The 26,113-nt window shown below is 30.5% G+C and overlaps 2 protein-coding genes across 3 annotated transcripts in view; both read right to left on the reverse strand.

The window, feature by feature from the left end:
• Positions 1-829: 829 nt before the first annotated feature.
• Positions 830-4,200, reverse strand: LOC136980121 (uncharacterized protein C6orf163-like). The gene is made up of 6 exons (XM_067276163.1): positions 4,067-4,200; positions 3,836-3,921; positions 3,642-3,759; positions 3,361-3,563; positions 1,928-2,130; positions 830-1,278 (listed from the first exon to the last, which is right to left on the reverse strand). The coding sequence occupies exons 1-6, from the start codon at positions 4,092-4,094 to the stop codon at positions 900-902; spliced, it is 1,017 nt and encodes a 338-aa protein (XP_067132264.1). The 5' UTR covers positions 4,095-4,200; the 3' UTR covers positions 830-899.
• Positions 4,201-13,125: 8,925 nt separating this feature from the next.
• The window catches only part of LOC136980188 (craniofacial development protein 1), a 46,153-nt gene continuing 33,165 nt past the window's right edge, over positions 13,126-26,113 (reverse strand). The window contains exons 6-8 of one of the 2 annotated variants that reach the window (XM_067276249.1): positions 21,733-21,805; positions 13,763-13,848; positions 13,126-13,686 (exon numbers count right to left, since the gene is read on the reverse strand). In XM_067276249.1, coding sequence (XP_067132350.1) covers positions 13,593-13,686; positions 13,763-13,848; positions 21,733-21,805 — 253 coding nt within the window. In that variant the 3' untranslated portion in view covers positions 13,126-13,592. The remainder of the gene's footprint in view (positions 13,687-13,762; positions 13,849-21,732; positions 21,806-26,113) is intronic. The other variant, XR_010881512.1, reaches the window with a different exon arrangement.

Here is a 26,113-nt window from a genome sequence, read left to right on the forward strand (position 1 = left end):
AGAGATTAAAAAATAAGACTTTTATTACTATTACTGTCGAGAAGAGAAGCCGTGAGGAAATTTCTGCATTACAAATTTTTTTATAGTCACATTTGGAATTCCTTTTTAACAGTTACTAGTAACGGTAATGACTATAATAGCAATAACAGTAGTAGTAGCTGTGGTGAGATCTCATGTTTACAGCAATACAGTAGAACCTAAAGGCGAAGCCCGCTTTACAGAAAATTACAATTAAATACATTCTATAGAATTTCAATTGATGAAACTCTTACGTATGTTAAGTGATGATCGAATGATTTCCTTTCTAAATAAACAAATACGATCTACAAAGTCACTAAAATTTATTATAATTCTATTTTCTTCCTATTGACCAACACGTAAAACAAAACCTATAAATATTAATACTAGATAAATACAGTCAAACATTGATATAGCACTCTCGTGAATTCTCAATAAATACTTGTATATAAAATATTTTCCATGAATATTATTCAATCCTTTCGTATCTGTGAATTATCAAATTTACAATTACGAATCGAAACGACATTGTTATCATATAATTCTTTAACTAAGCTCTCAAATTGAAAAGTGTGTTACTATAGTTAATTCGTATTGTTTCGAACCTATAACCAACTACCGGTGTTTAGTGTTCACCAGTGGCCAGTTTATTCACTGCCACTGGTGGGTCTTCACGATTTAACCGACTAAACATCGGCTTTTACTAGATGTTTTACTATAAGAGATCCGACGATAAGAAGAATGTCGTTAAGAAAATAACCGATTTTTTTTTTTTTTTCAAGTTAAAACTATTTTTAATGATATTATGAAAAGGAGAATTTTAATTATTTCATTAATTTTATACAAAATGGATTCAACTGAAGTTAAAATTTGAATTAGATTTAAGATTGACGAGTTTTGCATGCGGAATCGGTTTCTGTTATGTTTGCCAATTTGATAAATTGTCTTAATTGAGCTCTTATTTTTGTCACTTCGGCTTCGGCTTCTGATTTTTTTAAAAGATTTTCACTCAATTGTTGTGATAATTCCTGTACTTCAGTGCTCAATTCTTTTAATCTGAAATTTAATTTCATAATAACGTCTTCGTATTTTTCCTTTTGCTCCTTCATCTGAGTCATGAAGTGAATCTCCCACTTCTTCTTGCACAATTCTAACGTTTCTTCCGCTTCGTTTTCTAATTTTGCGTGTAAGTTGGCAAGACTTTTCTGTTTGTCTTCCGCCAACGCCAGGTTTAATTTTCTTAATTTTTCTTCAAACTCTCTAAAATTTAAACAAATAATTATCGATAAAACTTATATTATAATATATGTAGTTTTAATATGTAAGCCTAATTTTTATAAAACGAAACAAACATTTTCGCCATTTTACAGTTTTTATATTCAAAATTATTATTTCGATATTTAATAATTTGGAATCTGAATGAAACGACTGACATTCCGAAAATGTTTCATCCTTACAAAAAAATATATATTAAGATTAATATTATTTTATTTATTATGTCATATTCCAAATTTGATGGATCTGAAATTCCTCACGCTATGGATTTCGCTAGTACATTATATTAGTGTTTTTTTTTTTTAAAATTTGTTTGCAGACTTTACCGCGAGATGACAGCACTAGCAACTACGATGCCGTCTGTATGAAAGCATTAAAAAGTATGATAACTTAAGAACTATGATAACTTTCTTATTTTTTGTCTCCGGTCCAAAAGTAGAGTATCGTTGAACTCGTCTCGGTCCCCTCAGTTCAGATATATACTCAAAGTCCCGAAATTCCATAGATAGTAATCTATAGTATCCCCAAATATTTTTGTTCCTTACTAAATTTCTAAAATTACGCAACGACTCTTTTTTTCTACTATAATAATTATCATATAAGCCTATGATTTAATGTTAACTCAATTTAATACCTCTTCATCTTCCCGTAAGTTTCTTCCGCAATTCTTCTTTCTTCTTCCTGCGCTTCCTGAACTGCCATTTTTAAGTGATTTCGAAAATGTTCTTGCGCTTCTTTCATTGCCAATCTCATTCGTTGCTCCGAAGAACGTCTCTCTTCTTCCATTCTCGACTCTAACTCGTATCTTTTCTGAATTTCTACTTTTGCCACTTCTTCCTGTTCATAAATATTCAAACAATTAATCAGTTATTACAATTATGTAAACAGTTGAAGCGAATTTCCGACATACTAGATTGAGTACTGGCGATGTTTACGCTATACGTGTCAAGAGTTCTCAATCTATAATCTTATAATTTACTAAAATCATACAAATTTACATGATGTACGACACTGATCGATGCAGATTTAATGAACCGTATTTATTTTAATAAGTTTAGTTATTTTTCTGTGGATAAGGACTGATTTAAGTGGATTTTGTCGCGTTAATCTCTAAATATAATTTATTTAGATCATAACAGAACGAAGGAAAACACGAAGAATATGATAAACATAACAAAAATTAAATACAAATTTAATCCTAGTTAGTAGAACATAATTCTATATTAGAATTATCTGCTCTTTCCAAAGGAAAAAATGGATCTTTTCTTTCTTCTATATTTTTATTATATCATGTTTTATTAATACACTGCACCCCTGTGGCGTACTCATTGGGATGATGTGGGTGTCGGATTCCTTTCCAGAGGCTTTAGGAATAGAATTTAAACTTAAAAAGAATTCGTCTATAATAACAAATCTAAAATTACATTTTATTAATGAATCAATGAATTAATGATTTTATTTCTTATAATAATAATAATAATAAAAATGAATGCTCTACTCACTTAAGAACGGCTTAGTATATACGCTTCTGTAGATTGTTATAGAATAAGATAATTATGCATGCCGAAGTTTTAGACTTGCAATAACGATATTTAAAGAAATGGAACGAATATGCTTTAATTAGAATAAATGCAAGGAAGCTGACTGAGAATAAACGAAAGGTGATAAATCGAAATGATATAGTAAGTTACGTGCCAAAGTTATGGCACGTGTGCCGACAGTGGCACACGTGCCATAACTTTGCCACCTCCTTTCTAGAAGAAAGATCACAGTTATCGAATTTGTTCTCAAAGTTTTCTTCTAGGAATATCGGAAACATTCTAGAACATTTGTCTAGCGGATATACAAGAGACGTACAGTACATTTGTCGGCAGCGAGTCAGTCTAATACTATACAGCGATCCGAGCGATAAACACACTCTCCCAGATCGCTTGGCAGAGCAAAATTTTAGTTACCTCACTGCCGTACAACATAATGTACCACTACAGATATGTTATTTTATGTTAGAAATAGCCGACATTAATATTTATAGAGATTATATGACAGTTTTCGTCATATTTATTATACTTGTAGTTCTTTTTTCTGTTGCCTCTTTAGATTCCGAATGTGATCATTGTGCCGAGATGTAATTTGCTTCAGTGTTTCCTCTATAACGTGTGCTTTAGCCTTATTTGCTCTATCAATCATTTCTAACATAGTTTCTTCCATTACTTTATGGCTCTCCGTTTCTATAACTTCTAAAGCTTCCTGGTGGAGTTTTCTACTCACGTCTAAATAATAAAGTCATTTAAATAAATATGATTTATTCTAATTCATAAAATTTATTTGTAAAATGTTAATATTCTAACTTTGTAAATGTTTCAAAATTCCTTTTTCTTCCATAACCTTTTTAATTTCATCATAATTTACTTCTTCGACGGGTATTTTCAAGTATTGTTCGTCGATAGTTCCCGAACAATTTCCCTCCTGTAAATATACAAATATTCGAAGCTGTTACTTAAATTATAGATAAGATCTAGAATTTTATCTCTAATTAAATTACTTCAAGATATTCTTCCGGATCTTCCTCATCCTGCGAATTTCTCTCCTTGAAAATATCTTTTTCCTGAGTTATGCAGTCTCCGATTTCTGAAATAATTAGAAATGATTTAACTGCAATTTATTATTAAATTTATTTAATGATCATTTAAGAAATTTTCAGACAAATTCAATTAAAAATTAACTGAAACATCTTTAAAATTTTTATAAAATAAACATAATTCGTTGTATTTACCTTCCATCATCGTCGAATTTGATCGCATGCTAATTCAATATCTAAAGTTTATCAAATAATAAACTATTATTCATATTATTCGAAATTTATTTAGAAACAAATCAAGAACGGCAATTCTTGGAAATATACATTTTGTTTCGTCATAAATAAATAAAAAAATGTTTGTTATATTATTTTCTCTTTCGAGGCTTTATTTTATTCATAAAATTATTAAATTACCTGAAATAAATAATAATAATATATTACTTATCCTCTTTGTAAATTTGGCATAGCAATTTAGGGGTTACCTTTGGTATGGAAATTCAATATAAAAACACCGTATAGAAACTCATAGTTCGCATCCACCCTTCTATATACAATACATATCTTTTATTTATTATTACTTTTACGGCTCTTATATATCACAGGAAAAGTGTAGTGATTAGTCAAAAACGACCCCGCCGAGGTGGGAGATAAAGGGATTGTGTGCTAAATTTCGCGTAGGGTCAGACTTAATGACAACTTTACTCGTTATTTGGATGCAATTTGAAAAAAATTTTGACCTATAAATTTTCCTGACGTCTGTTATCTGTACGCCAGTCCGCTTTTCCTTAAACTCGAGAACGGAGTTATTTAGATGAAAGCCGAGAGCATATGTAGAAACAGTAGGATCAGGAGGTCTTGATTAACTACTACTAACTTCCGGTTATATCAATTCAAATCTTCCCTTCTCCGATAGCAGTTAATAGATGACCGGCTCGACTCCATTGTTAGAAGAAAAGTGTGATGTACAGGGGCAAGCCACTACTAATTTGTGGTGGAGAGCATTTATTTAAATTAAATAAATTAAAAATCTGATTAAAAATTCCAGCCCAGAATTGCGATGAAGTCACAATAAATAATTGCTCGTTAGCGTTTAAATTTCTTTTAACATCCATTCTTACCCTGAAAATTAAGCTATTTGCCATTTTATAATAATTAAAAATTTTATGTTTAAGATGAATTTTTTTAGTTTAAATTTTATTCCTAAAGCCTCTGGAAAGGAATCCGACACCCACATCATCCCAATGAGTACGCCACAGGGGTACAGTGTATTAATAAAACATGATATAATAAAAACATAGAAGAAAGAAAAGATACATATTTTTTTCCTTTGGAAAGAGCAGATAATTTTAATATAGAATTATGTTCTACTAACTAGGATTAAATTTGTATTTAATTTTTGTTATGTTTATCATATTCTTCGTGTTTTCCTTCGTTCTGTTATGATCTAAATAAATTATATTTAGAGATTAACATTACAAAATCCACTCAAATCAGTCATTATCCACAGAGAAATAACTAAGCTTATTAAAATAAATACGGTTTATTAAATCTGCATCGATCAGTGTCGTACATCATGTAAATTTGTATGATTTTAGTAAATTATAGGATCATAGATTGAGAACTCTTGACACGTATAGCGTAAACATCGCCAGTACTCAATCTAGTATGTCGGAAATTCGCTTCAACTGTTTACATAATTGTAATAACTGATTAATTGTTTGAATATTTATGAACAGGAAGAAGTGGCAAAAGTAGAAATTCAGAAAAGATACGAGTTAGAGTCGAGAATGGAAGAAGAGAGACGTTCTTCGGAGCAACGAATGAGATTGGCAATGAAAGAAGCGCAAGAACATTTTCGAAATCACTTAAAAATGGCAGTTCAGGAAGCGCAGGAAGAAGAAAGAAGAATTGCGGAAGAAACTCACAGGAAGATGAAGAGGTATTAAATTGATTTAGCATTAAATCATAGGCTTATATGATAACTAGCAGGTAGGCCCGGCGTTGCTCGGGCAAAAGTAACGATAGCGAAGATTCAGATTATTACGTTATAGTCAACCTTACCCGTTTTCACAGAATGCAAGAGTTAGGTCCTCCTGTTTCCAGACTAATGTTCGATTTCCTGCAAAAAAAGGAAAAATCTGCATCTGCGTCTTGCACGTCACTTTCTCTTAACACTTCCATTGTTATATAACTTTTCCATTGTTGATGGAAGTGTTAAGCCTTAATCCTGTCCTTCGCCCTCGTGGGGAGGAATTTCGAAAAATCCCTTCTTAGTGTGCGTTCTGGTGACTTACCCTAACTGTGTACCAAATTTCAACTTTCAACCCCTGACCGTTTGGGCTGTGCGCTGATTATTATTATTATTATTATTATCAACTCGTCTCGATTATATATATAGATCACTATAGTAGGAAAAAGAAAAAAAAAAAAAATTATTAAATTGTTGCATTAGTTTAAAAATTTAATAAAAGAACAAAAATATTTGAATATAAAATAATGTACTAGCGTGAAAAATTTCAGATCCATCAAATTCAGAATATGCCATAATAAATAAAATAATATTGTCTCTTTCTCTTTTTATCTTAATATATATATATATATATATATTGAACAAATCAAACATTTTCAGAAAGTTAGTTGCCTTATTCAGATTCCAAATTATTAAATTTCGAAATAATTTTGAATAATGTTTGAACATGTTTGTTTCACTTAATAAGTAACTCGTTGCTGAATTTTTATCTTTTCCGGCAACATTTAAACTGCATCTGTTATGATATTTTATTAAAAACTTTTCATATCTTTAATTATTATAGTGGAAATCTTCGTGAAGATCTGTGATGTTGTTTCCCAAACTCTGTCTCCTTCAGTTGGTTTCCGGGTGTATCACGATTCGATATAGTGGATTCAGGTTCGATGGAAGCACACCTCCACACTCAATTCAGAGATAATATACAGTTTATTTACAAAACAAAATACGTAGAATGTACAAGTTTGACAACATAATATATACAGGACAACAAAGTGTGGTGTCTCACGTGCCAGGTTGGCCTTCGGGAACTTAGATATCAGACTCTAGAGGGCTCAGTCGGCTTGTGGAGTTGGCTCAACTATACGGTCCGTCCAGTCTCCGCACTTATCCGTCCCCGAGATTGTTATCAGAGGAGTTCACTCTACGCTCAGCGGGCTTCTAGAGTGCTAGAAGCTATCGTATTATCAGTCTCTTGCCCTTCTCCTCTCCCTCTCCGCTATTTAAGGGTTTCTTTTGGATGAAAAACTTCCGACCAATCACAAACCGTTCTTTCGTGAAAAGCTTATACTCAGGTCCGCTGTTATCCGACGAGAGTGGAGCTTACATTAACGACCGCCACTTGTTTACGTTTAGTAGTTTTTTATATGGCAAGCGGCCTATCGTCTGACCGCAGGTGAGTCCAATTGACAAGGTCGCGCTTCTTTTGTTCCCTTGCTGCAAAAAGGCCAATACTTTATAATTATAAAATGACAAAAATTTCATTTTGAGGATAGGACGAATTTTATAGACGACTACTTTTAGTCAAATTTACTTCAACCCCATAACGTAAGTTTGTATCTACAAACGAGCGGCACGTTCACCAGTGACCGAGAGGTTCCTTTTTCTGAACACTGGGAGTTCGCGCCTTGCCAGAACGGGCTGGTCACGTGGAGTTTTCCGGGTTTTTTTCAGGTCTGTAATCCGAATAAGAGGCAGTTTCTCTTAAAAGACCTCCCGGAAAGCATTATTTCCGCGCGTTACGTCTACCGTAATAACTGCATTCAACTACTAATACTAGGAAATCAGCTTACACATTACACGGGACGAAATAGCCAGAGAAGCTGATGCCCAACTTGCTAAAAAACAAACAATCTCGAGAACAGTTAGATAGATGAAGATGGAAACCGGATATGAAACACTTAGAGGATGGAGACACCGATTAACTATATACGAAATTAGCTCTGGACCGGAAGTTACGTGGTTTTTTAAATTAAAATATGATTAAAACTCGCAGCCCTATATTTGACGATGTCACGATAAATCATTGTTTGTTTGTAATTGAGTAATATATCCGTAAACATATCAAAGTTATTATTTTCTTCAATATTCTTAAAAACATTTTTTAAAACAATTACCAAAAAGTTTAAGATGAAAATTAAACGTTTTTTAACTCAATGAAACGATTTTAGCAGTATCACGTTATTAAAAACTACTACGTTATTTATGTATATTTCCTGTGAAGTTACTATGTTAGTGATGTACAGTTGTAGCGTACAGAGTTTGTATGATTTTTAAATGATATATTATCTGGAAAATACATTTTGTACGATTCTCGACCCTTGCAAAAATGTGGTAGGTAATCTAGTCGCTGGCCAGCTCGCTTAATGGACATAACGGCTCGCCGTTTGTTTCTTTGGGGACACTTGAAAAGTATCATTTACGCCACAGACAGACACCAGAGAGAAACTAATACTGCGTACACACGTTGCATTTTCGAAACCTGTCATTGACTCCGTATGTTAGATCGTATTCGACTGTCGTAACAGCTGAAGTTAACGAAGGATACTTCGAATACTTTCCGTGAACTGTCTGCAAAGGTACCTGTAACAATAAAGGTGTCAATATTTCATTATTTTCATTTTTTTATTACTTGTCTGCGCGGTCGCGTAGATCGTAAACGACGCGTCAGGAAACACGGGTTGCTGCGCATAAAATGTTTCTCCTGAGAAATCAATCGTGCCGCACAGTTTATCGTACAGATTTTGAATCACTCTGTGCATTAAGAGTTAAAAATCTCATGTTACGTATTAATTTATTAATTTGTGTTTCTTATTTACTAGATCAATAAACCCAAAACACTGATTATTCTTATAAATCAAAGGATTGTTTTCCTGTATGAAATTTATGGACACGTTCACCATTTTTTCACTTTTATGCATTTGTAAGCTTATTTTTTAACTTCATATTTCACTCTATGATAATATTTGATTATCTGAATTAGTTGGTATAAATGACTAAATCCAGACAGACATATCTGTCTCTAAAATTATTTTCCTAATATGCAATAATGCAATCCTAATATCACTCCTGATTCATTGTTTATTACAAAATGTTCTACGGGTTCATTTTGGCGCTCGGGGCATATGTCCATTTCCGCTCTCTTTAGTTACGCTTCTGTTCAGTGACGTAGCTACATATTCAGCGCCTTGGAGCAAGTAGAATCGTTGCGCCCCCATGATCCTCGGAAGAGGTCTGGCAAAATTTATTTTGAACATTCAATTTAAAAACATATATCTATTATAATTATTTCGATTTAAAGCCTTACTTAATAATTTATTTGAGGTTCGAGGCATTTCAACTATAAGATATTCAATTTAATAAATATAATAATAAAACAATATATAATTCTTATTATTAGGTAAATATTATTAGGTACTGTACAGAGTACAGTACCTAATAATATTTACTGCATAGTATATAAACTGTATTGACAAAATGTATGCAAGTTTAGTTTCATAACAAACACATAAAGACAACTTCCAAGATTGTTGTTTTCTTGCTTTTTTGTTTGCAAATCGGTCAATCACTTTCTTCAAATAAAGTTGACAAGCTATTGTTTTTTCAATTCATACAGTAGCCAGAGCTAAGACGGTGTTGTGACATGCTGCTTCTTAAAAAGCCAGAAATCAAGGAGAAAGAATGGTGGCTTCTCCCCGGCTCAGTCTGTTTTCCTCCGTGTCGGTTTCCCCGTTGTCTCGGACTTCATTTTCGTTCATTTCGTTCATTATAAAGGTTGTTCGGTATTTTTAATATTAACTTTATCCAGTTTGACGTTGCATTAATATAGAATACGCGAAACCCGCAACCTCGACGGCGACCGACGAATCTTTCCGTAAAGCGAAATAAATCGAAATTCTAAGAATTCGATTGATTTCATCCGATGGCCGAAAACGGACGAAAAAGATATTTATCAACGTATTCAAACGAATTTCGGGCAATTTTTGGAGATGGTCAAGCCTCGAGACGTAAAATTTCAAAAGATTGTCTTTTACCTCTCCATTCTGCACCATGTAAACGCAGAAGATAATTTATTTATCAAATTCCGAACACAAGAAAACGGTTGAAGCAAAATTTAAAAAGAAAAAAAATTATACATTAATTTGAAAAAAATAAAATTGATTTTTTTTAATTCGAATTTTTACGTAATTCGAACATTGTTGACGCGTCTTTTAACGTTTGTTCGAAATTCGTCACGCACGACGATTCGCAGTTCGATTGTGTTTCTTGTTGTGGTCGGACGTGCTTTTGTTGTGCTCTTCGATTGCGTTGCTTTTTTGCCGTTTGAGGACTTTTGCAGAGAAGATTAAAGATTTTTCAGATAAATCTTAGTCCATATTGACCCTAGACGTAAGAATTTATTCAAGATTACTTGGAGGATCGGTCCCAGAAGACATCTCGGCACATCGTTCGATGGTCGGCCGTTTGCGCTTCGGATTCGAATCTTTTAGATTTAAAAGGCAGCTGCGGTCAGCATTTTGCTTTTATCGGAAGACTTTAAGCACTAATTTAAGCTTTTGTTTTCACCGGACTAATTGCAAATTTTCTTTTTTTACAGAATGGCGACGTTGATGCGGCTTTGGAGGCTGTTCCGGCGGAGGCAGGCGGTGGCGCCGTAGGAAGGGGGTTCCTCGGACGACGCGGAACGAGTCTGTCGTTCCGTGCCGTTGGAGGAGCGGGGGCTCGACGAGCGAGAGGCAGCGGGTGAAGAAGACCTTCCCCAAGTGCGCGTGGCGTGGCATCCTCCCGGAGTCGGGATCATGCGACGCTACACCCTGGGTCCAGTGCACTTGGCCAAGGTCTTCGGGGGTCATCCGGCCACAGACCTTGCTGTGGCGGATGTAGAAAATGACAGCTCGTCCGAGTTGACATTTTCTGGTTGGTCGCGTTCTGCCCGTTCGTTCGCGACGGCGATGGCGACGCCACCGCCTTGCCGAAGTCGGAATGGGGAGGAATCGGAGGAGAGAGCCGCCGAAGTTGAGGAGCCGTGCTGTCCGTGGTTTCGTTGCTGCGGACGGCTGCGGTTCCCTTGGCCTAGGCGGTGATTCTCTTCGATTTCCTCTTCTTCACCCGGATGCGACTTTCTTACCGGATTCGACACCTTTTCCCGGATGTGACTTCTCTTACTCGGTCGTGACCCACGGACTTGTCTCCCGAACGTGACACTCGTACGACGACGACAGATTTGACTCCCGATTGTGACCACCCAGACTTGACCCTTCTACTCACCGGACGCGACATTCGGCCGACCTTTCTTCCCAAACAGCCGTTATGAGGATTGAGCATCCGGTTAGGGTAGGTTAGATTAGGCTAGGCTAGGCTAAGTCAGGTCCTTCGCTCTCCTCGTGACACTGTTCGGGAAGAAAGACTGTCTGATAAAGGTAATAATATTAACCTTAGGTAATAAACGAATGAACTTTTTCTTTTCTCACTGCCTTTGTGTTTTCTAGGAACATTTGGGAGGGAGAGAATCTCCCTCCCCAACTTTATCACCAAGAGGACCAAGTGAACAAGTGAATATTTTCCGAAATCTCCGATGGTAAGAACTTTCTTTCATTTTTTAACACATATTATTCTCGTATTGTAATTTACTGTTTTTCTTTTTATAGACATGTCGAAGATGTTCTTCGCTTACACATACACACACGCACGAACATAACATCACTGTACACGAAGATATACACCGTTTAACCTTTACTCGAATTCTCGCACTCAAGCACTTATATGCCAAGCACCTTGTTCTGTGTAATTCCACACAATGAAACAACCCAAACACTCGCTTCCCACAAATCCAACCCCTGGGTCCTTGTCCCGGGAAGTGGAAACGCCAATTTTAAAGATTAAAAGACTTTAAATTGGCGGCCGAAGGGGCTCTGGTAATTACACATCTTGCATGGATTAAATAGAATTTCAGACATTAGCATCAATAATCGTATTGTGATGAATTTTTCTGTTAAATTTAGTGTCGTGAATGCGAGCTGCCAAACTGTATGGAACGGGACTTGACAGACCGCCCTGGGTTCTTCAACAGCCCGAATCGATGTCAGAACGGTAGACCGAAGTCTTAACCGCTCAAACATCCGGCCGCCACCTTGTTATACACTTCTATATAAACAGTTTATTGCACACTAGACACTTGATTAGCAACTAGGCTCTATGTTCCAAGCGACATAGAGCCTAGTTGTATCCCTGCCTTATCCATTCTCCACAGATGCTTCAGTGTATGTAGTATGATGTAAGTGTTTGGTACAGCTGTGGTTATGTATTGTATGTGATTTTGTTTTATTTCTCAATAAATGTGATGTCTGATCTGTTGTGATGAATTGTTTTGTCTGAGATTATAACTATCATAATATATTTTGTATTGTTTCCTACGACCCTTTGAGGTGTGTATTCATAGTATGAATTCTGGGTATATGAAGGGTTTTTGTTTATGTGAAAGTTTTTGAATATATTTGCTATTTAAGAAATGTTTTTCTAACAGCCTGTAACCCATATGACATGTTTTGTGTATGACGTGGCATTTCCTGTAAGTGTCGTCTGGTGTTGTGACTTAAAATGTGTGTTCTGCAGTTTCTTTATTTCTTATATTCATTGTGAAGCAATCATAAACCCTTCTGCCTCTCCAATGAGGTATCTGTGAATGAGCCAGCCAGCAGTTTGATGCAGTTCTATCATGATCCTGGCTGAGATTGTCTTATTACTATTATATGGGGTTATCCAGAAGTCCTTCAAAATTGCAGCCATTTGTGGTGCCAAGAATATAATTTTTTTATGCAATGGTGAACTGAGTTTTTTCCCTTTAATTTTGTAAATTTTTTGGTTTTGCTTATTTACAAAGATACTTATTATTAATATGTATTTATTTACATGTATATTACATGCACAGCAGCATGTAATATACATGACACAGCAGTGTGAGCGGCTATGTTGAAAGACTTCCGGACTGCCCAGTGCATTCATCTTTAAGCACTAGCTTTTAACAGATAAAAATTAAGACTGATTTCCTATTGCAAAACAAATTTAAATATTTAAAATAAAGCATTTTAAGAATTTATTTATTTAAAAAAGGAATTAAAGTTTGTTGAAGAGAGGAAAGATTGTTAAAAATTCTCTTTTTTATCGTGTTTTTAAAATCAAAATACTAATTAAGCATTAATTAAAATATAATTTTTAAAAATATAACATCTGACATTTTGATACATTTTATTAAAAATATTTTTTTTTCTTTTTTTCACATATTTTATTTCATTAAAAAAAAAAAAAAATTACACAACAAATAGTATTTGAATTTTCTGTTTACACAAGAGTTGCACTGTTTACATACATCTAGATATCAGTTTAACTCTCTAGAGACATCAACAGAACCGTTGACACTCAGTAGTTCTATTGATTAGCTCTCTTTCAGATTAATATAAGAAATATTTAAAAATTAATTAATTATTAATTAAAATATCCAACAAAATACAATATTTAATTACTATTTTCTGTGACTGTTTCGTCTGTAATCATACAATAATTTCTAAAAAAAATCGCATTTATAGATTTATGAAATGAGAATATATGAATGATCGAAAATAGAGGAAAAAAGAAAAAGAAAAAAAAACATGGAATGCTACATAGTCATTAAGGATGATTGAGAACAGATAATTAAGGTCATCTTTTACTTCGGTTAATTTCTCGAATACTCTTTTCTACTTCAAATTGACGTAAATCGACTCTTTGAAGGAATGCTTGTCTTTCCAAATAGCTATTCCAATAAATAATATATTTAAAATGCTCAAATTTGATTTAATTAAATTTATAAAATATAAAAAACAGCTTACCCATCTTTTCCTTTATTATGTAATTTTAATTCATCATCAATATTTTCATCCTTTTTAAAAGTTTCCCAATCTAATCGAGATTTATCCTGAAATATAACATTTCAAATGCGTAAAAAGATAATAAATAAATGCTATCATTTCATATTTTTAATTACTCATAAATTAAGCCATTTATTGAAAAAGTCTTTGGGATGCAAATGTAAGTAAATTAATTCATTTTGATTAATTTTAATACAATGATTAGTTGTAAATTTTATAATTGTTAAATACATAAATTTTAATTTCTTTGGTAAAGTTCAAATGACTGATAAAATATTCTAGAGTTTGAAATACAAACATTTAAAAATCAAATTGGAGCATTTTGCAATGTACTGTAACAGTTTGAAAATCTTTATCATCAAAATTTAGGAGAATTTTCTTTCGGCAAAGTTTTCTTCATTACTGTCTAACATTTACGATTTCCAATGTCGTCATCGGACCAAATTGTAAAATAAAAGTAACTGTTTTATTTGAAATTTTTAACTTAAAATGTTATCTAAAATTACTTGATAAATTTTAAGAAAAAATTATACATGTTTAAGTTACAAAAATAGTAATATATATTTTTAATAACTAGTCATCTACTTTTGAAATTTTGTTCTTATAAACTTTATAACAAAACATTTCTATTTATTTTTTAACTCTAATCCTTTATGAAGACAAAAATTTTACATATTGTTAAAACAAATTTTAATTGTTATATAATCTAAATACCGTAAATCGTTGTAAATCGTTTATTTTAAAAAATGCATACATTAATCATCGTCAATTACAGAATACCTTATATTCAAATTTTACCACTAAAAAGATAATTTATGTTATTTATAAAAAAAAAACCAAAAAGAGATTTTTGTATTTAATAATTAAAAAAAACCTAAATAATAATAGGTCTAGTGAAAGAATATACATAATACTTTTTAATTTCAAATGCTTTTCCATCAAACACAAAAATAAATTCTTACCTTTTTATACCTTAAAATTAGATCAAACTTGTGAAATATTGGAAATAGTTATAAGTACAGTAGAGCATCGATTATCCGACCCCCGATTAACCGACTTATCGGTTAAACGATCGCATTCTAGTCGGCAAATTCAAATGTCCGCTAGTGATCTGGCGCTACAATATTTGATTATGTCTCGGCTACTTTAATATTATTTTTGTTAAATTTTTGTATGTTTTAGCTGGCAGCACTGGCTCGACCATGAAAGGGAGGCTAGTATTTAAACCAGGCCTAATACGCTATACTAATAATGTAGTTTTTCATACTTTTCGGTTATCCGACTTTTCAGTTATCCAACCAACCCCAGTCCCCAATTAAGTCGGATAATCGATGCTCTACTGTATTTACAAAAATGTGAAATTTTTGTAAAGTGCCATTTGTTTTAGAAAATACAGTCAAACCTGTTTTTATGCGCTCTTTTTATGTGCGATTTTTATTTGTGCGATTTTTTTAATGCGAATTTTTAATTTGTGCAGTATAGTTGGCGACTAGTCTCGTGCGATTCGTCATGTCTTACGTTGACTTATTATAGCTAAATAAACTTATTATAGCATAAATGCACTTATTATAGTAATATTATTGCATGAATATGCGAAAAATAAAATAATTTACTTTTTAAGTCAACAAAACACCACCTGGACAAAAATATGTAAAACAGACGATAGACCAGACGATGCAGTCAAGTGCTGACATCTGTTGTCAATAAATTCTATTTCGTACGGTTTTGAGTTATTTTCTATGTGAGACTTTTTTTATGCGGTCCCTGTTGACCACATAAAAAAAATATTTTTTTAATTGTGTCGTGAAAACTATTATTTACAGCCATCTGTGAAGTTTTGTGAGATTTTTTTTATGCGTTTTTTTCATGCGGTTACAAAAATGTGAAATTTTTGTAAAGTGCCATTTGTTTTAGAAAATATTATTGATTTGTTATTAAACATTTTCTTAGTTCATTGGCTTCTTCTAGAATAATAATTTTGGATATTTTTTTATATATTCAGTTTTATATTATATACTGGTAATAGGAACTTGAAATCTAAACTGCATTTCATACAATTAAATAGAATTTAAAGTTAAAAGTTAAAAATTTAATGAGAAAAGCTATAAGTATAATATGAATAATCAACTATTACCTAATTGTAAGATACAAGATATATTATATAGAAATGTTTATGTTTTCATTAGTTTTCATTTAATCAGAACAATTTTTATTATAACATTTTTTCATGTCCTCTCAATTAGTTGATTGTTATTTTAAAATAATTTTTCAAGTAATTCAATTCCTTGATAAAAGAAACTAATTGATTGTTGGATAACTAATTAGACAACTCTACTGATCTGCCAATTATTTTTGGATTATACTGAAGTAAATATTTAATTAAATAATGAAATGTGGCCCAGAATTATGCAATTGTGCTGTATACTTTTAGACCACATTTCATTACTTCAGTAATTAAAGATTAGTTTAAATATAGTCTTAAAAACTTTAGATTTGTATTTTACAATTATTGATAGATCAAAGCCTTGATTTATATTTATATACCTGCTAAGATAATATATTCATTATAAATTAGAAGTGATGACATAAGTAAACCAAATAATCAGTATTGTCTAGCAACATGAAAAACACATTAATTATAATTATATGAAGCCTATTAAGAAGAGTATATTAAAAAAATAAAAACAATTTTTATATTAAATTTTTCAGTTGTTATTACCATATTTAATCATTATTTATGTCAAGCAATAAGTATAAATATAGTACCAAACTATAACAGCAGTTTTCAAAATTAATTTTGTATTTCATGAGCTTACCCTAATGTTCTTAATATCCAAACAGCTATATTAATTATCCAACAAAACATATTAATCATTCTTACAGAAATTCATATTAAATTTACCAAACATTATCTTTTGTTTGGCAAACAGACATTTAATATATTTCATTTATAAATCGTATTATGCACATTTAATATAGATATTTTAATCAATTTGTTTAAACGACAACAGAATATATTTTGGAATATTTTAATAACAGGTCTCTCTTCAACCAATTTTTTTTCTAAAATAAAGTAAAAAAAAAAAAATCTTATCAAAATCTACAAATAAATATAGACAGATATTGTAAAGCATTGTATCAATGTTCACTGAAAAATGTCTAAATTTGATCTTAATCATCCCTATTTCAGTTAACAATTAATAGTATCAAAAATAACACTTAAATACATGCTTAATAAACAAAACTTTGCAATTAAAATACAATAGCATTTGAATGATAATTTTTTTATTGATATATGTGTAAACAATATATTTGTTTTCTGTTTTTAACTTTTAAAAAACAAAAGGGAAATTGAAAGTAAAAATATAAATAAAAAAGCTACTTTTCAAAATACTAAAACTGTTCAGAACAAAATGCATCTGTCCATCAAATAAAAGATAATGTTTGCTGCTTGATAACTTTATTGTCTCAATGTATAAATAAGTGTTTCCCAAAATTTTCAGACAACTTCATCCTGTTAATGCATATATATATATAAGTTTTCTCCCCTTTGCCTTCCAATGTCCCTTAAATCTTCTGTTGCCCTCAAGGAGACATCATCATCCATTTTGGACGTTTTTTTAATCAGATTACCTATTATAAGATTGTTTCATAGGAGTAGCTTTTATTAATAAAAATTTTAACTTTAAAATATAAATAAAGTCATTGGAAAATATTTTAAAAAATAGTTAGTTTATTATTGAACAGACTATTGTTATAGATGGGGTACCTTTTTAATCAAAAGACCATATCCTATTTCTGAAGTAACTCTCAAGGCTACATTACATATTACAGATTGCATAATTATATATATTTACCATATATGCACCAATAAGGGATTGTCCATAAATGACAGCCATACTGGAAAAGAGGGGAGGGAGGAAGTTAAGACAAGTTGGAAAATGTTGGACAAGGAGAGAAAAGGGATTGAGTTTCAATGGATGTCCATTTATTTCATTAAATTTTAAACAGTCTATGCATTTTATTATAAGTCTATTTATCTCAAAATTTCTTGTTTGTTTCATTTCTGCTTATGGTATCTATTATTCATAAAGTGATAAAGATTTTAAGAGGGGTCAAGTTTTGTTGGACGTCTGAAGTGGGGAGGGGATTACAGAAACTTGGACAACCTGGGACAAGAGGAGGTAAAGGAGTATAGATTTCAAGAAAAATGCACACATAATTTATAGACAGCCCCTAATATATATAAATTGTAGTTAGATGTCTTTATTGAAAAAGAGAATGGAAAACATATTTTAATAACTAATAAGTTTCATTTTGTTGTCATGTATAAATTTCATTTTTATCAATTTATATTTTATCAGGTTGCACTAAAAGCCACAAAAAGTTATAAAGTTTCTCATCTAAGTCAACTATTCTTGAAACATTAAACATATGAAATATAATACAGCCAAAGTAGGAAATCAATTTTAATCTTTCATCTAAATGTACTGTAATAATCTTGAAGTTAATCTTAATTTAAACTTAATCAACTACACTGATTGTCTATTTTAATTTATCAATTTTTTTATTTTGTAGAAAAATTAATATGTCATTACATCTTTAATCTAGTCCCAAAAACTAAAACAATAAAATACAAAACATAAATAATAAATTTTGATTATACAAAGTGTTAAGAAATTAAACTGGCAGAATGAAATTTGTAGTAGAGAATGGGTCAATAAAAGCAAATTTTGTTCCACGAACTGGGTTGTTGTGTAGGCCTAATGGATAGTGGAGACAAAACAATTTTGTCTTCCACTTGGGTGGTTTGGTTTTTCCAGAGGGGGTCACAGCATAGCAGGACGCATCGCACCTGAATTCCGTCTGAGGCAGACCTGAATGTGAGCTACTGACCTTGCTTTGCATTGGCCTGTTGGTGGACTGACCAACCTCCTTAAAAACAAAGGGATAAGGATCCCCATACAACTTTTTAGGATCTCTCAACCAAGTTTGAAAAACAGCTAGAGTTCCCTTGGCAGGTGTTGTGTGGATGATTACGCCTGAACTCAGACAATGGACATCTGATCATAGGGACTGGCACCCAGAAGTGGCAGATTCTATGGACTCTTCCTTCAGAATGACCCATTCAAGTAAGGAAACTGTGTTCCAATAAAGGCCGTAAGGTGACCTTCTGACAAACCAGTCATGGTATGTAAAAGGGAGGAATAAAAAATCGTTCAATGAGTCAACATTGTGAATTTTACTTGGATATTGCAGCAACCATCTTATAACTTACAGATTCCTAAACTTTTGATAGTGGTTGTTGCTCTGTAATGCAAGAATACCACAAAAGCCTGACATTATTGTTAAACATTTGTTAAATCTATTCAAGGAGTACTTTTAATTCACACTATTGTAATACCATTGTGAAAACTCTCTTCACATTGGATATCTTTCAGGGCTTGTCTTGTACAGTTTGATGGTAAGAGGATGTAGCAACTGTTCATGTAGCATGTCCATACTTTGAGATGATTCATCCCAACAACATGCAATGAATCACTAGTCTTCAAAGTCATCAGTTCTTGTCAAGTGTGGTTGTCTCTATCCATTTTTTTTTTCTTTTTTTAAAAAAAAAATCATTTTTCTTGCAATTGCAGTCTTTTTTTTGCACACACAAAAAATATCAGAAATTGAGATATTAATACAATTCAATGTATTGGGGTCTGGGATATGTGTCTTGATAAAGAATTTATGCAAAAAAATACATGTCAAAGGAGCTTTGTCATATTAAAGAAAAGGGTAACCATAGCCAATTCAATAAAACAATTGAATATTATGAATGAAAATAGAATATAATAAAAGCCAAAATATTAAAAATATTATCCATAAGACTTCTTGAGACATAAATAGCATGAAAGTAATGACAGAAATCTTAAAATAGTGTTAAAAATCTTTAGAATTATAAATTTCCATAAACAAATAAACTTATGCTATTTTAGAAAATAATAAATTTACAAACTGTAACAAGATAAAAGCAACAATTATCACATCATGTATTTCCATTCACTAAAGCAACCATTTGATCATACTACAATCATCATTCAGGATCATTTTGTATATTCAAGGAGAGAATAATCATTTGCATTTAGTTTACCTGTAAATAAGATGCTCCTGAGATATGTGGATTTCTCCATTATGTCTGATAAACATTCACTTAGTCAATATAATTAAATATCTTACAGGTTTCACACATTTTTCACAAGTGACAATAATGTATTGAAGAAACAAAAGTTAGAATGCCAACATTTTAAAAGAAAGAAGGTTAAGAAAAAAAAAAACAGTTTTTATTGTGAAATATACATTTTTCTTCATCTTAACTGATGTTATGAAAACATTGCATTTAAATAAAGATATTAGGCTTTTGAATTTTGGACTTTTATTCTTTATTTATTAAAGAATTTTGCCCAACTTTTTTTTATTGTTAATTGAATTTAAAATTTGACATTCAATTAAAAGTAGGTTATCAGTGAAAAATTAACAACTAATGAGCAATAGTTTATTGAGACCTCATCAGAATGCCAGGCTGCAATTTTTAACCATATTTTTAAATTTATTTAATTTAAAATATGTGCTTTCCACCTCAAATTAGTATTATAGTATCTTGCCCCTATACATACTTTTCCATTAACAGTAGAGTCTAACTCCTTTCAGGGGAAAATTTTTGAATTGAAATAATATGACTTCTGGTTTGTATCGGAAGTTTATATATAGTTAATTGGACCTGCTGACCCTAAGATTTCTATACCTGGTCTTGGATTTCATTTATCTAACACTGTTCTTGAGATTAGTGAAAGATAGATGGATAACAGTGGGAATTTCTAAGATGCATCTGTCTATGCTTTTAAAACTGCTACACCACAAAACAAGGCAAATGACAATGATGGTTGGCTTTCCTACACTACATGCATACTGTGTAGTGAAGAGAAGAAATTTTAGAAGATTTATAAGGGGGATGTGGCAACCCCCAGTTCACAGATTAGAATTGCTTGTATTGACCCCTTTCTACCACTTATTTCATTTTGTTGGTCTAATTTCTTAACATCCTATAATTATGTAAATAATTAATGCTTTTCAATCATTATTTATTTATGCATAATTATGAAAGAATTCCTGCATAAATGTTTTACATAAACATCGATTTTCATAAGATACATTTGATATTGTATTAAGAAAACATTCTCAATACTGCATTTAAATATAAAACATTTAAACTGTTTAATTTACTTGTATATTATACGAATGTTTAAATTTTTTCTCATCAGCATTAATATTATAATTTATTAATAAATGTAATTCAATCATTTTAATTAATAATGTATCTGAAATATAATAAATAAAAGTATTTTATACGTGGGATTAACTTAACGAATACTCCAAATTTAAATATAAAGTGAAATAAGCAGTATAAATCATAAAATTGTATTACATAAATAACATCTATCAAAAGAAAAGAACAAACAGCTAGACATAAAATCTGTCTGAATCTTTGTTTGTTCTTTCAGTTGTTAACTTTTAAATTTTCTAATCATTACAAAAAAAATTTTAGAGTAATTCTTGAATTCTGTAGCAAATTATTTAGTATACTAAGAAAATATACTAAATAATGATTTGATATTTATATTTACTGCAGATATTATTCAACTATTTTATTTTATCCTACCCTATGATATAAAAATATATCTGATTATTAAAATTATGAAGATATTTATAATAAATGCAATTACTGTGATTTTAATGAATCAATTGAAATTATATTATTAATGTAAAAAGTGATGAGAATTATAAATTTTAAAAATTATTTCATTTTCAGAATAATGAAATTTCTAGATTATGCTAATTCATTGTTTATTTTACAATCCAAATAAATTAAACATGATAAATTTATTTACCAATGTTGTCATTTTAGGCTTCTTTCCCATAACTTTTCCAAGTATATTCCCTATATTACTTGAACGTTTAATGCTGAAATACATAATAAAAAATGATCTAGTTTAATTTGAATGATATTTATTGAATTATGCTGATCACAATATTTCATTTTGTATCACTAAACATTAAGATTTAGAATTTTTATTAGTCTGTTTGCTAACTCAAATGTTAAGAATATCATTGAACAGATAGCAATAATATAAATTTTAATTAAAAAGTTATGCAATTTTTTCTCTTTCAAAGAAAAAAAAAAACATATATCAAATATCAATATGTTCTTTTCTATAGAAGAAAATTATTCAAGAATGCATTAGCATGCATCTCAGCAGTTTTTCTGCTGCAATCATAATCATTAAGAATTATTTTATTTCCAAAATAATTCAAGCTATTTTCATGTACAAATTACTCAATTCTAATTTTTTTCCTCTTTCTCTCTCTCTCTCTCTCTCTTTTTTTAAAATACAAATTACTACTAAATCTCTGGTAAAACCTAATCAGGGGACAAAACATCTGGTATAAAAAAAATGAAAAATGAGGAGAAAAGTACACAAATGGATATAAAACACAGGCATACACAAATTAGACTCAATTGTTCAAAAGTTCTCAACACCTTAATCTTTTAAATATTTTGTTTTAATTTTTAGACAAATTAAAAACTTACTATTATAATAAGAAATAAAAATTTTAATTTAATAAAAAATTTCTTATATAATAATTATATTATTTATAAAATCATTTAAGAATATTCAAGTAAAACAAAGACTTCTTTAAAAGAAAAGTCATAAAAATTTTTTAAAGCATTTTTCTACTCTTTCTCAATGTAGATAGACTCTTTGAAATACTTTGCAAGAAATGTGCCGCCGAATATAAAAAGATTTACTTATACTCTTCAACCATGTTTGTATAATGTTTTGAATTGTTTCATTTGTTTTAAAATGATAATCACTAGAAAGAATGAGGTCTTGAATGCAAGAAAACTGTCATTGAAATAAGAATATTATAACGATGATAAAGGATCAAGAATATCATTGATAAATGTAAAAATATTTCATAATGTATTGTATTATAATATCTACTGTTATCTCTGAAATCTACACGAATAATATCTTTCATGTTTCATAACAAATATGGACTATAACTTTATCAGTTGATATATCTTGATCTAAACATATAATAATACATTCAGATTTCATAATATATAATGATTTTACAATATTTACAAAACTGATTATTTTCATTAAAATACTTCTAAATGCTTTACAAATCTGAAATTATATGAGGGCTGTTTCTTTTTCAACCTCTGACGGTCCATAAAACAAAGACAAGTGTAAATAACAAAATCAATTTATTACCAGAAGTTAGGTACAAACATTGTTACTTTTCAACATAATCACTGTGATGATTGAGGCATTTGTTTAACTGTGGATGAGCTTTGAAATCCCCTCTTCATAGAATGTTCCCGCCAGTGACTTGAGATGGCCTTAACAACGTTGTTTTGAAGATTGTCATTAGTCTCGAACCTCTACCCTCCTAGCCACATTCTCGGAAAGAGGTGAAAGTCTTTAACACGTTAAAAAGTTCCAAGCTGGGCGAAAGTCTTCACCATCTTTAAACACCCAGCATATAGCCTCGATTTAGTGCCGAGAGACTTCCACTTTTTTCCTACATAGAAAAAGTGGCTAGGAGGGCAGATATTTGGGACTAATGACAATCTTCAAAACAATGTGAAGGCCCATCTCAAGTCACTGGCAGCAGAGAGAATTTTAAAGCTCATCCACAGATGGACAAATGCCTCAATCTTCATGATGATTATGTCGAAAAGTAACCATGTTTGTACCTAACTTTTGGTAATAAATTTATTCTGTTATTTACACTTGTCTTTGTTTTATGGACCATCAGAGGTTGAAAAAGAAACAGCCTACATATTCTACATACTTTGTTAGAAAGTGGTAATTTGTATTGGCATCTAATGTGAAGATAATTTCTGGAAAAAACAGATATTCATGAATGATAATGTTATCATTGCTTAATCATGTATCTTCAGTAACTTGATGCACATAACAAAGGTGGAATAATTGAATCCATGTTTATTTGCAACTGATATTAAAATGAATACAGTAAAGCAAATTAATGATGTATCAGTCAAGGCAGGTAAAATCTCAGTTTTACTTGAATATCCCTTGTTACTTTTAGGCAAAATTAAAGTACAATACAAGTATAACAAATATCCCAAAGCCTGACACAGATACATAACCAATCAATTGCCTTAAATTCCAAATAATTCTAAATTATTTAATAAATTATTAAAATTATAATTATTAATTTAAATAAGAAATAGCATCTAATGTCTATCTGTAGTAGCAAATTACTTAGTATTAATCATTAAAATAATGGATTTATAGCCCGATTATTTAAGGCAATTGTTTAGTTAAAGTACGATACACCTTTTAAAAAACAATATTTAAAAAAAAAAACCTAGTTTCTTAATGGAAAAGTAAAATTCAATAAAAGTCAATTGGATATAAAATATATGAAATTAAACAGAATGTAAAAAACATATACAAAGAAGAAATGCAATTGGATATTTGACGATAGATGATAAAAGAAAAAACAGGCATAAACCTAATAAATTATAATACATAATTAAGAAAATAAAAAAGACTGAAAATGATATTAAAAATGTATCTGATAACTTTAAATTTTGTTATGAATTAAGAAAAATATTATTATTAAAAAAGAGAAAAGCTGATTTGTATTAATTTTATCTGAAAAAGAAATATCAAAAATTCTAATTTTCAAATAATTTTATTAATAATACTTTTTGTAATTATCTGATTAATTCAATATTGAACAGAAAATTTACTTATCTTAAAAGTATATCACAAATAACTTCAGTATATATATATCTTGTAAATAAATCATGATATAATATTCATGCCAATGGATTTATATTGAAATTAAAAATCTAGTTTCCAGTTAGAAACATAAATAGTTAAATGAATGTAATATACTATATATTTCTTTTATTTTCAATAAAATTATTATAAATGAAAATAATAAATTTTTTTTTGTAATTTTAGAAAGAAATTAGAGCAAATATGATTGGAAAACATTTCATTGTAAAATAAATCTATATTACTACATAATGATCACAAATATTTTATATTTACTTATTTTTAAAGGTTTACTAAATGAATATTTATTATTTGCTTAAAATTTTAGTTCTTTACTTGAGAATGACTAATTCTTTTTAAACAAATATTTAAACCCTAATTTCTATCTTTATACACAGACTATTTTGAAAATGTATCATGATTCATTCAATTTTTTAAATAAATTTTGAAAATCAATTCCATTTGCAAGAACAAATCACACAAAACAGAATGATCTGTGAAATAGAAACAATATAATTGATTGTGTATCAAAACAAGTAATAAATTTATGATGATGAAGTATAGAAATAACTTAAAATAAATTGTTAAAATTAGAAAGAGCAAACAATCAACACTTTAAAATTTCAAATGGACATTAACTCTTTATTACAAAAATATTATAAAAATTGAATGCAAATGAAAATACTACAGGAAATCCTTATTAATTCAAACTTGGATAGTTCAAAGTCCCATTAGTTCATAACTGTACTTTTGTCCCAGTCAGGGATATAAAAATTTATATGTTGAGAAATTCAGTTAGTTTGAAATACAGCTTACTTTGAAATTTGAAGTGAAAATTCTGTCTGAACTCATATGTGTAGGTTAACTCGTTTATTTAGATCAAAGTGCCTCCATACTATAAGAGAACAATAGTCCAAGAACAACTCTAATCTCATCAATATGGCTTTGCTTTTACAGTAACACATTTTCAGGTGTCATCTTACACGTGAACTACCCTTTTTATCTCTTATCTCATAAAATACGACTGGTTTTTGGAATTGCAAGATTGGACTACAAGTAGCAAATTAAGATATTTGTAGGATTCTAGGCTACTAGATTTGAATGACTTACTACCTTTTGGGCCACTTTAAAAATAATTTGGGCTACATTTTGAGGAATTCTGCTTTACTTTTTATAAAACCTATCTGGCAACTTGTGAAGTTCTCACTGGACATGTACTGTTTACCTGCAGTTTATTATTATTATTATGTTGGGTTAAGCTAGATATACTCGGTTAACACCGGTGGCTAAGTACTATGCCGGACCAAAGTCAAGGCATAGTAACCAAAACAGAAATTAAAGAAGTGTATCAGTGTGTGTGTCTGTATTCAGGAATTTTCTCACAATATGACATGTATTCAATATAGTGGCCTTCTGTAGAGTGATATATGTGTTTCTATTCAATTCT

Source organism: Centruroides vittatus, unplaced genomic scaffold (genome assembly GCF_030686945.1).
Source record: "Centruroides vittatus isolate TY-2023 unplaced genomic scaffold, ASM3068694v2 contig_680, whole genome shotgun sequence".
NCBI lineage: Eukaryota > Metazoa > Arthropoda > Arachnida > Scorpiones > Buthidae > Centruroides > Centruroides vittatus.